General features: G+C 38.6%; 3 protein-coding genes across 3 annotated transcripts; 2 read left to right on the forward strand and 1 right to left on the reverse strand.

Annotated features, from left to right (window-relative positions):
- Positions 1 to 97: 97 nt before the first annotated feature.
- Positions 98 to 4,222, forward strand: setd7 (SET domain containing 7, histone lysine methyltransferase). Its single transcript, XM_082177883.1, has 8 exons — positions 98 to 256; positions 906 to 1,035; positions 1,674 to 1,875; positions 2,005 to 2,194; positions 2,342 to 2,423; positions 2,638 to 2,755; positions 2,876 to 3,033; positions 3,194 to 4,222. The coding sequence occupies exons 1-8, from the start codon at positions 217 to 219 to the stop codon at positions 3,393 to 3,395; spliced, it is 1,122 nt and encodes a 373-aa protein (XP_082034009.1). The 5' UTR covers positions 98 to 216; the 3' UTR covers positions 3,396 to 4,222.
- A 158-nt stretch (positions 4,223 to 4,380) lies between these two features.
- On the forward strand, positions 4,381 to 6,944 carry LOC309504671 (uncharacterized protein). The gene is made up of 7 exons (XM_082177891.1): positions 4,381 to 4,514; positions 4,807 to 4,978; positions 5,761 to 5,820; positions 5,941 to 6,072; positions 6,152 to 6,298; positions 6,415 to 6,475; positions 6,631 to 6,944. The coding sequence occupies exons 2-7, from the start codon at positions 4,814 to 4,816 to the stop codon at positions 6,735 to 6,737; spliced, it is 672 nt and encodes a 223-aa protein (XP_082034017.1). The 5' UTR covers positions 4,381 to 4,514; positions 4,807 to 4,813; the 3' UTR covers positions 6,738 to 6,944.
- On the reverse strand, positions 6,762 to 11,292 carry rab33ba (RAB33B, member RAS oncogene family a). The gene is made up of 2 exons (XM_082177890.1): positions 10,832 to 11,292; positions 6,762 to 9,875 (listed from the first exon to the last, which is right to left on the reverse strand). The coding sequence occupies exons 1-2, from the start codon at positions 11,057 to 11,059 to the stop codon at positions 9,384 to 9,386; spliced, it is 720 nt and encodes a 239-aa protein (XP_082034016.1). The 5' UTR covers positions 11,060 to 11,292; the 3' UTR covers positions 6,762 to 9,383.
- Between the last annotated feature and the right edge of the window lie 60 nt (positions 11,293 to 11,352).

The following is an 11,352-nucleotide window of genomic DNA, read 5'->3' on the forward strand; positions in this document are numbered from 1 at the left end:
AATTAAGCTAAATGTCCGAGTGAATCGATTCTCTAAAATGATTCAGACTTCCCAAAGCTAGAGCAAAGCGCTATTGTGTAAGGAAATCAGTGCTGGGCGCTCGACGCTGATGATGTCAGACACTGTGCGCCGGGAACTGCTGAAGCTTCCGCGACAGCCAGGCAAATATAGAAGCAGCTTGCTTTATCTCTAATAAACGACAGAGGAAGCGCAAACATGGACAGCGATGATGACGATATGGAAGAAGTGGTCAAAGGTACGACAGGCGTGTTCACAAACGACGCGGTGTGACTAACTTTGTTTTTGTCGTCTTCTCAGGGTGAACTTTTATGCAGTCTCATTCCGCCGAAGATTAGCCTACCGACAGCTGTCCTCTTTATGTCTGTCAAACTGTCAGCTGTCAAACACCCGAGGCCCGTAAGCTTTGGAATTTTTAAAAACCCCAGATGACAGCGAGGCCTATTTCGGCTTTGGACTTTAGTTATGATTCCTTCTGAAATCCCATTATAAGCTGAAAGTATAAACGTAGACTGATTTTGTTCTCTTGAAATATCTTTAATTGTATTACATTTACTGACACTTTGTACAATATATAATATTTTTAAGGAGCCTGTAAATGTCATATGTATAGGTTGGATTTATATTTGCATGGATGTAATAATATTGTTGAAGCCACGTGGTTAAGAAAGTGTGGTGTCCAGAATTGCAGAGTCGCGTATCAGCTCTGGACTTCCATCAGTTAGTGTACAATCACTTTGAATGTTTTTGCTATGTCAAGTATCTAACTGAACTGATGTTATTAACCTGGGACATTAAAATTAGTGCTATTTTTAGGTATAGAGTGCATTATTACTCATCAATCTATCATTTTGCTTATTTCTGATTACAATGTCATGACTTTTTAGGGCCACTGGATGAGGATGACCAGCCTCATGGTTTCTGCACTGTGACCTACTCCTCCAGTGACAGATTTGAGGGACACTTTGTTCATGGGGAGAAGAATGGAAAAGGAAAATTCTTCTTTTTTGATGGCAGGTTTGAGACTTGTGGTGTATTTTGGCACCATTATTAAGTTTTATTATTGATTTTCACTGTATGATTTGTATGGTTACAGATAATTGCCCATGTTAAAATGACCCACATTACTGAACTATACCAGGTTGGGACGGAAAAAAATAAGGCTGTGTGAAGGGGAAAGAGAGATTGATTATTTGCGCTGCCGGCTTAGGAGATCCAATAAACTGCCCAGAAGAGTTTAGAATCATCACTGTGATTCAATATCATTTAAAGGGATAGTTCAGCCAAAAATGAACATTCTGTCATCATTTACTGACCCTCAAGTTGTTCCAAACCTGTATGAATTTCTTTTTTCCTGCTGAACACAAAAGAAAATATAAGGTTTGAGGTTGAGTAGCCTAAATGATGACAGAATTTTCATTTTTGGGTGAACTATCCCTTTAAGTGCACTTGCATCATCACCAGCAGTCTTGAAAGGTGTGAAAGATAATTAACTTGAAGAATTTACTTTTCCCAATTCTATTTGCTTCTCTTTGGTGTCCTATTTGTTTTTACACTTACATACAAAAAAACTTATTTGGATCAATTTAATTATAGCAGATAAATAAATGTAGTTATTTTTCACCTGCATATGAACTTTTTCCTCCCCTCTATAGTACGCTGGAGGGTTTCTATGTGGACGATGCTTTGCAGGGCCAGGGCATTTATACTTATGAGGATGGAGGAGCATTACATGGGACTTATGTAGACGGCGAGCTCAATGGACCTGCTCAAGAGTTCAATCCAGATAGTCAACCGGTCTTCAGGGGCCAGTACAAGGACAACATTCGCTGTGGCATGTGCTGGGTCTACTACCCGGTTTGTTTTGCCCTACATCAAGCACTTTAATATTGAACTAGGAACATGAACAGTCTATTGAAAAGCTCCATGTTTATGTATATATATATATATATATATAAGTTTTCTTTTCTTTTCTGTCGTCTAAAGGATGGCGCCTGCGTGGTGGGGGAAGTGAATGAAGATGGAGAGATGACAGGAAAGGCAGTGGCTTATGTTTACCCTGATGGGCGTACAGCTCTGTATGGCTCCTTTGTTGATGGAGAACTGATCGAGGCCCAACTTGCCACTCTTACCACTCAAGAGAATGGCAGACCACACTTCACTGTTGATCCGAACAGTTAGTAGTATTTTTATTTACACTCTCACATGTCTTATCTGAAACCATTTACCCGTTGATGCAAATTAAAAGCCCTAAATCTGGTTAGTAAACATTCATCTTGGCATAAAAATTGTAGGATAATCTTTTTTTTCCTGACTCTCTTAGGTCCTGTTTACTGCTACGATAAATCCACCTCGTCATGTATCGCCAGCCACAAACTATTGCTTGACCCCTACGAAAGTCAACGGTTGGTGCAAGCTGTGATCAACCATGTAAACCTCAATCTATCAAATCTTGTTTTGAACAGAAAACATGTACTTGTTTGTTCCAGTGATGGATTGTCTGGTCTTTGTCATTTCAGTGGGGGAAATTCAGTTGGTTCTCTAGTCTAAATACATTATTTCTTATGTCTTCATCTTGTTGATTCAAGCTGAAAGGTGGTTTTTCTTTTGTTTTAACAGTGTGTATGTGGGACTTTCACTTATTTCCGGAGCTGGAGAAGGGCTATTTGCAAAAACTGAGGCTGAGGCTAACACAGTGATGGCTTTTTATAATGGTGTCCGCATTACACATTCAGAGGTTTGTTTGTTTCCATTTTTCATAATTTAATGCCAGAATGTAATTCTATTTCATTTTTAAAGATGAATGGTGTGCCAAATTTAAATTATTCTAAAAATATGTTAATGTTTAAATTAACAGGTGGACAGTCGGGACTGGTCCCTGAATGGGAACACTATTTCATTGGATGAGGACACTGTGATTGATGTTCCGGAACCTTTCAATCTGACTGAGAATTATTGTGCATCTCTAGGTCACAAGGCCAATCACTCCTTCACTCCCAATTGCAAATATGACCCGTGAGTGTGAATGTATATTTTAGAAACGTTGTGCTTTTGTTTTTATATGTTAATCTGAGTAGTATTTGGTTGGATATTTCAATGTAAACAAATCATATTGTTGGACAGTATTGGGTTAGTCACGTAACCATTGTACTAACAGCTGTTTATACCTGTCCAGGTACGTCCATCCTCGTTTTGGGCAAATAAAATGCATCCGAACAATCCGTGCCATTGAGAAGGATGAAGAACTCACTGTTGCTTATGGTTATGACCATGACCCATCAGGGAAGTCTGATCCAGAAGCACCAGAATGGTACACAAAGCAATTGCTGGAGTTTCAGCAGAGGGTGTCAGGAAAAGGGGTTGACGAGACCTGCTAAGACCCTTCTCACCAACGCTGTCCTGGAAAAATATTATCTCCCATCCCAGCCTTCAACTACCACTAGAAACTCTAACTTTGTCCTTCGACTATCACAAGCTAACAATTACAAATAATCACACATCTGAACTGATTTCTGGCATCCTCATCCATTTACAAGTATTTTAACTGTGAAATCCTTGCTCAGATCACTGAGCAAGCAACAAAATTCTATGGTTCTACTGTTCTACAATGTGGAAGGTCCTGGTATGTGTGTCAGTCTGAGTTGGTTGAAATAATAAGAGCAAGTGATTTAAAAGGCATTCTGACTTGGGAGTGGAGTTTTAAAGACTATTGTTACTATTCCTTGAAGTATTCAACCTCTTTACTACAACTTGTGTTACCCATGCAGTATTAAACCAATATAGTGTATTTTGCTGCTTTGCTCATGTTTCCCCCAATAACTAAAAATATAAATTTGTTGTTATTACCAACAATTAATCTTGTAAACAAATTTGTTCTGTCTCTATCATCATGTACAAACAGTTACAGTTAAGTTTACATAGGCTCTAGTTGTCTTGAAGTACAGTGTTATACTGACAAGGCCCTTTATTTATTTGTGATATTTTTATGTTTTTTCACACATCAGGAATACAATTAAAAATCTACTCCACAAAAGAAAGTTTAAGTAAAGTGTACTTTATGTGTTGGGAAAAGACTGAACAGGGTGTATCTGAGACTAAGGCACAGGGTGAAGAGAAATCTTTTTTTACTTATCTGAACTTCAGCCTTTGATATGCAAAAGATACCAACAAAGATTTATCAATAAAACTCCAGCATAGAGCACAAGTTCATTTGTCTCATCTTTTCAACATTCTCGGTTATTATATAAGGAGGTTATATTTTATATAAGTATGTTATGAAATGTAGAACATATAAATCGGTTTTTTTTTAATGCCAAAATGCAGGAATATTTAATGCCAAAGTAATCAGGGCAACACTCGCTGTAAATGTCCACACAATGGGGGCGTGGCTATCGTGCTGCACCTGCGCGCGCGCCAGGTAAATGAGTGACACACTCGGCTTCACCACTTTCTTCTTAACAAAGCGGCCCGGAAGTGATAAAGGGAAAACGGCATAGGTAAATACGCACTATATTGTAATTTAAAGAACTTTATACTTTTAAATTGTGTTTGGCATTGCTTCAGAATAGCGTTTAGTATAATTAAGTTACTTAAGTGGTTTTGTAGTTCTAGAATCAAACCAAACGTGGAAAGCGATAGTGATTTACTGCTTCAAGTCAGTAGCCTATAGCCTATACGTTTGATAAATGATCCAACTCCGTTTAGAGACATAACAGTGAAATATTTTTCTCTTTTAATTAATATTTATGAACATAAAACTACTGTTTGATTCTTCTGTCCCCGCTGAAGGCCTGAGATGGACCGTTACAGGTATTTCATCTTCAATCAGAAGAGTGTGGTGGTCCTCGGCATCCTTCAGGTGGCGTGCGCAGGGCTTTGCGTGGTTTGCGGCTTTATGGACGCAGTTTTCCGAAAGAGCACAACTCTGAGTGAAACTAGGACTCCACTCTGGGCTGGACTGGTGAGAAAGCTTTACCCTTTTTTATTTATTTTAAAATGGCTTCCCCAGTTAACCAATGATTCAGCATCCCAGTTCGCCAGAATATTGTTGGCAAACTGGTTCAGTCTCAAGAAGGTCACGTGAAAAAAGATGAATATGACAGTTATGTTGAATGCCTATCAAAATATATCATATTTCACTATATTATAACCTTAACATGATTTTCTTTTTCTCAGTGCTGCTGAAGGTGGTTTCATTCATTCATTCATTCATTCATTCATTCATTCATTAACCATTCATTCATTATTAACCATTTCAGTAGGCCCAATTCTATGGGCCATTTCTCACCATACACGAGAGACTGTTCATGAATGATTTTCCGGGGTAGGTTGCCTTGCCAGGTCTTTCCCCATCCCTCCCCATTACATGGTTTGGGACTCACTCGCACATTCATACAGACAATTTAGCGTCTCCAATTCACCTACACTGCATGTTTTTGGATTGTGGGGGAAACCGGAGGAAACCCACGCAGACACAGGGAGAACATGCAAACTCCACACAGAAAGGCCTCCTTGAGTCCTGGCTCAGTCGGGACTCAAACCAGGTCTTCTTGCTGTGAGGGGACAGTGACTGACTGAGCCACTGTGAAAGTGGTTTAGAATGAACTTAATACTGATTTTTAGTAACGGAAGATTATGCACATAATCATAAAGAAGATTAGGTTTAGGTGTCCCACTTGAACCGCATTCACCCTATTGACACTGATTCTGTAAAACTCATTTTACCTTTCCCTCCTCTTTTAGATTATGGCTGCACCTGGTGTACTTGCCCTTTTTGCATCTCAGAAGAAAAACCCTATTTTGGTAATAATTACTTTTAATTAATCACAAATTTTTTTTTTCTTGTGAATTTATTAAGTATTTTTCCTGACAGTTGTCTCTTTCTACCTGCTGATATTAACACGCTCTCATTAATACTTTAAGGTAAACGCCATGATCGTCTCCTCTGTGGTGTCGCTTTTTGCTGTTGTGATTGTCTTTGTTTATGCTTGCATCACTCTCAGCTATGGAGAGGACGATGATGAGATCTTCCATGCCCATCCAATCCCTGAAGTGGTACAGTCAATAATAATTTGCTATGTTATACGCTCATCTTAAAATATAGAAATAATTGATAAAGCTGTGTCCTGTGTAGAGGGTTGTACTCAGCCGGATGGTAAAAGGCGCAAACAGCACCCTTCTGGTGGCCTGCACGGGGTCTCTGCTCTTTTCTTCTCTGATTGTATACGTTGGCTGTCGCAGTCTTCCGCTTTGCGGCTGCTACAATTCTGCAAATGGCATGGTGGGTGAAGTCTTTTATAAAACAAGGAAATTCATAAGAAAATTGCAATATCTAAAAGTTAATATACAGTACACAGTATTGAGCTGTTAATCACTGCATGGGTGCGTATTTTACAGGACTTTCTAGTTCCTCAGAATGATCCTGTTACTCCGACTGAACTCATATGCACTTGGCAAGGTACGCAAGGGATGTTGTTGAAGTGGGTTTGAACACTGAGATAACAAAATCATATTTCATGAGTCATCTGCCACATGAGCCACAATGTATGCAATTATGATGATGTTAGTGAGGATGTGGCTGAATATAATGAGATTTAATTTTTTCTCATGCAGATGGAGAAGAGCGAATCTTTAACTCCCCCGTGTCATTCATGGATCACTGTCCTGAGCAGGAACAGCAAGACCTCTCCACGCCTCCTCCATATAGCAGACTAGCTTAGTCTTTTTTATTTTATTAAAAAATGTTATGCATGTGACTGGGCAAAATATCAAATATTTGGGCAATTTAGTTCATTAATTTGCCCCAGAAAGTGTAAAATGTCCACATTTCATCGAGCTTGCTTGTTTCAATTCTACTTAAATGTGTTTCTTGATGTTTAAGTTATTATCAGTGCCATATCAATTTTAAATTATATTTGAGTGTTTTTTTCTAAACACATATGCCTTAGCTTTATACTCTTTTTTTTTTTTTTACATCATAGACTGATATTTTTGCATAAATAAACCTGTATATATTTTACAATAAACAATTATTACAAATTAAGAATTCTATTCTATTCGCCTCTTTATGGATCTAAAACTACAACCTATTGCTTTTAAATGTATGTTCAGACTAATAAAACTAATCAGTTCCAGAAATTTCATTTGGACTATGCACTTGATGTTGGCACCCATGTCAAACGCAAAACAATATCGTTTTTGAGATGCGTTCCAGTTCATTACTTTAAAAAGAAGTTAATAGTCTGACGATAATTGATTTCCCATATTGCACTCTTTAATTGGATAAATAAGGCACAACATTCTTCTGAAGTTCAAAGATGTAGTACTTTATTTCTTAGTAAAACATTAACTGTTAAAATAAAAACCGTAACCAGCATGATTTCTTTTGCACTCCTTTGATTACAGTAGATTGGTTTTATATTGTTGATTTACTTAACTATCACTCAACTCACTACCCAACACTGAAGATTTGAGTTGTATCAGAAAAATGATTAGTAAAGATATGTTGTGCATGCTTGAGTTCTGGCATTTTTGTTTTATCAACTGTTGAACCCCTGATATCATGTATTGGCTCATACACTGGTTGCAAAGATGCATAACGTCCACTGAAAGAATAATAAACCATAATTAACCTACATGTAATAATAAAGTTTCACTTGAAACATTCAACAATCTTCCATATATTTGCTGCGTTTGTAATTTTCAATCTGTAAACACTCTGTGGACTTTTGAGAGCTGCTTAAATTTTACATTTATCTGTTATTAATGTGTTAATGCAAACAGAAATACATAAACAGACAAACAATAGAACCCAGACCAAGAGCGTTTATCTAGAGAACAATTCAGCATGAACCTAAAAAAAGTGTGAATGCTCATGATGTTTCTGGCAGATAAATGATGAGATAATCCTTTTGTAATCACCCAGGGTCAAAGCACAAATAGACAAGTCTTTACTATGCATTCAATATTTAAGGGCCATACCATGCACAGTTTCTCAGCCAAATCACATGCTCCCCTACTGTACCCCAATCTTAAGCCCTTAACCAACCCACTTCACATATATATTTGAAAATCATATGCAAAATCACTTTTTGGCAATTCCCCATTAAAAAAAAATAAAACATGTCATGCCTGAGATTCTTTCATGCACTTCACAGGACCTGCTGTGCTGTAACATTAAAGACATGAATGGATATTTCGTAATGGATTAAACTCTGTTCTGCATATTAGTGTGGGAAATAACACAGCCAAAGGGAAAGAGATAATTTAGCCATTAGCGAGTCTGTATATTTTTACTAATAGAGATTACACATTCAAATATAGATCGATATCAGACCTTTTGTTCAGATCAATGCATGCAGAGCCATGAATAATATGAGGTAATCATACTAATATGTGATTATACAGTACAGATCATTTTAATTTTGCCTAATAAAGCAGTACTACATACCAAACATGACCTTAGACACTGACGTAAATATCGTCAGTGAGTTAATGTCCCTTTTTACCAAAAGTCTTTTTAAACCACATCTGAATTTCGAACCGATTCACAAGAAGGACTGGATAACATGCATAACTCTTTACAGTTGATTTTTATTCAGATAAATGACTGCTAAAAGAAAATAAATTGGCAATAAATAAAACACTGGCAGTGGGACAAGGACTGGCTTTAAGACTTTTTTTCCAGGAAAGGCAAGGATATCAGCTTTATTTTACTTTTAAAATCTTCCCTCACTTCTATAAGACCTATTAGCAGCTCTAATAATAAATAACCTGCATTTGGTGAGTGTTTGCCGGTTTGTCATTTCCTCCCAACTTTCACAGGATGCGCCTGCATGTGTGTGGGTGGGAGAGAACGAGAGAACAAACAACACACACACAGACTAAACCAGATTCGGCGTTTCATCTGGGAGGCTGAAGTGATTTAGCAGAACGGTTTATCTAATTTTGGCAAGAAAATAGTTTCAAAGATATGATGAAAAAGGCAACATCTTGTGTATGACAATTTCACCCTTCAATTCCACTGCGGAACTGCATAACACTAGTAGTTAAATCTAGTGAAAGTGTTTGGCAGTGGCATATGAAGCTTGTATATGTAAGGTAGGTTGGCCTACATGCAACTTGTCAAAGCTTCTGATGAGTATGGGGGAAAAACCTTTTCCTAAAGTCGTTTCCCCTTTAAATAATGGCCATATTCTGCACGTCAGACACAATAAGAAATCTTGAGAATAAATGTTCCTGTGTCCTCAATCCTGGAGTTCCGGTTCACACAAAAGCACCTCTAAATCTGCTTCTCTAAAAAGTGCTTCAACTTTCATCATCTCCGTTCAGTAAAGAGGTGTCTCCTCCTTTAAACATGTACATCATTAGCTCCTCCAGCAACCACATCCCCAACTTCCCCTGTCCTCCTCATCCTGCCTCCTGAGAGTGACAGTATCTCCTGATCCGCAAGGTGGCTGGCTTAATATCAGCGGCTTCTGAGATTTCAGCTTGTGCGCCACAGTCATAAAAATGGCCTCTACGTGGTCACTGTTATTCCGACCGGCATCGTCGTTTCCGTAGGGGTTTTTGGCAGAGGTCTCGAACAGAGGCATTGAGTGTGCATCGGCAAACTGCTGTGCTACGTCAGTGCTCACTTGTGCGGCGTGGCGCAGGTCGCACTTGTTGCCGACCAGGATTCTGGGCACCTCCTGCCCCAGGGCATGCTGACGGCACTCCTCAATCCATGCCGGAAGGCTACGGAAACTAGCGGCATTAGTGACGTCGTAGACAAACACCACAGCGTGGACGTTGCGGTAGTAGTGCTGCACCATACTCTTACGGAAGCGCTCCTGGCCTGCGGTGTCCCACAGCTGGACCTGGAGAGGGGAAAAGTTGGGAGAGCAATTAGCAGTCAACCTATGTCATCATAGCACACATATCTGTTCTTTAAACGTTACAGGAGAATGCAGGGTGTGTTCATGCCTAAATGAACAACACAGGCCAGTATTATGTGAATGGTGAAGTGTGGGTCTTGTGCATGAGAGGTTTTCGAAAATTACATATAGTGTGCAACAAAGCTCTATACTGAGGATACTATGACAGCTGGGAAAGTCGTGGGGGAAGAATAAGCTGTTACACCCTAATCTAACCCTGCATTTAATTTCACTGTCTTGTTACTGTCTTTCAAACTGTATCATATTTGATGCCTGAATTTCTACGGCCTCTAAATTTTCAACATGATCAAACATGATTCAACACAATCTACTACATGCCTTATGTGGTCTGATTGATAGTTTGTGGTACATGTAACTTTGGTTTTCTGTTTTAACTGAAAGCACTGACGTATCTTAAAAAATGTCAATGCCATTGTTTTGTCTCAAAATAGATACCTAATGTTTTTTTTTCTAAGGCGCATCTATAAAAGCTAATTAAATATCCTCACTGAACTAAGGCCTAACCCTGGCTTAATCTAAACCCTGTTTGTGAAACATATTTTATATGCATTTTACTTTCGTATTCTGCTATATTGTTACAAAAATCTCATTGATTTACATTAAATGCAATCAGAATTTCATCTTACCCAAAATGGGCATACAAATAACTGCTCCAAATTGCATATTTGTGCCTCTGAATAAAATTGAGGTATATTTTTCTGCAAAAAGTGTATCGAATATGATACAAAACATAAAACACATGTGCAAACTGTTCTGTTCCATTAAAAAAAAAAATAATTCCTGACTATTATTTCATTGTGTCAGGTTTTACTGGGTTAAATCAACGCACACTGGAGTAAATTAACACTATAACCTTCTAAAATTGCAAGCATCCTCACCTTGATTTTCTCGCCGTCTATTTCAATAACCTTCTCCCGAAAATCCACCCCGATAGTGGCCTCAGTCCTGTCGGGAAACTTGCCCGCACAGAATCTATAGGTGAGGCAAGTCTTGCCAACTCCAGAATCACCGATCACGATGATCTTAAAGATTCGAGTCCGTGGGGGAGGCAGCGAAGAGCTGGTCAAAGATGAGCTAAATTCAAATGAGGACTCGATATCTGCCATGCTGACTTCCTATAGAGAAACAAGTGCCCCTTACAGACTGACACAGTGAAAATGTACTAACGGGTCAGATAAGTGATTCAAACGCAGGTTTCGCTTAACCTTCAGCCCTTCACCTCAAGCTTCATGTGCAAAACTCAGAGATTCAAACGTTGGTGAGTGTATTTGACGTGGTGACCGGTACACTGTACATTTTGCTGATGCATTCCTGGCGGAGTCCTCTTTCTGTTTGGGTCTGTAGCCACGTACGACGTTGATACATAACTGTAATCTCGCGAGAAGTAACAGAATACTGA

The sequence above is a fragment of the Leuciscus leuciscus genome, assembly GCF_965113295.1.
Source record: "Leuciscus leuciscus genome assembly, chromosome: 8".
Taxonomy (NCBI): Eukaryota; Metazoa; Chordata; class Actinopteri; order Cypriniformes; family Leuciscidae; genus Leuciscus; species Leuciscus leuciscus.

What these genes read in the sequence shown, in the direction of transcription:
- rab33ba (XM_082177890.1), bottom strand. Translation starts at nt 11,059, where the DNA reads ATGGCAGATATCGAGTCCTCATTTGAATTTAGCTCATCTTTGACCAGC. An exon ending in TAGACGGCGAGAAAATCAAG is followed by an intron (nt 9,876 to 10,831) that starts GTGAGGATGCTT and finishes TCCCCTCTCCAG; the next exon opens with GTCCAGCTGTGGGACACCGC.
- LOC309504671 (XM_082177891.1), top strand. Translation starts at nt 4,814, where the DNA reads ATGGACCGTTACAGGTATTTCATCTTCAATCAGAAGAGTGTGGTGGTC. An exon ending in AGAAGAAAAACCCTATTTTG is followed by an intron (nt 5,821 to 5,940) that starts GTAATAATTACT and finishes TAATACTTTAAG; the next exon opens with GTAAACGCCATGATCGTCTC. An exon ending in CCCATCCAATCCCTGAAGTG is followed by an intron (nt 6,073 to 6,151) that starts GTACAGTCAATA and finishes TGTCCTGTGTAG; the next exon opens with AGGGTTGTACTCAGCCGGAT.
- setd7 (XM_082177883.1), top strand. Translation starts at nt 217, where the DNA reads ATGGACAGCGATGATGACGATATGGAAGAAGTGGTCAAAG. An exon ending in CTTCACTGTTGATCCGAACA is followed by an intron (nt 2,195 to 2,341) that starts GTTAGTAGTATT and finishes TGACTCTCTTAG; the next exon opens with GTCCTGTTTACTGCTACGAT. An exon ending in TCCGCATTACACATTCAGAG is followed by an intron (nt 2,756 to 2,875) that starts GTTTGTTTGTTT and finishes TTAAATTAACAG; the next exon opens with GTGGACAGTCGGGACTGGTC.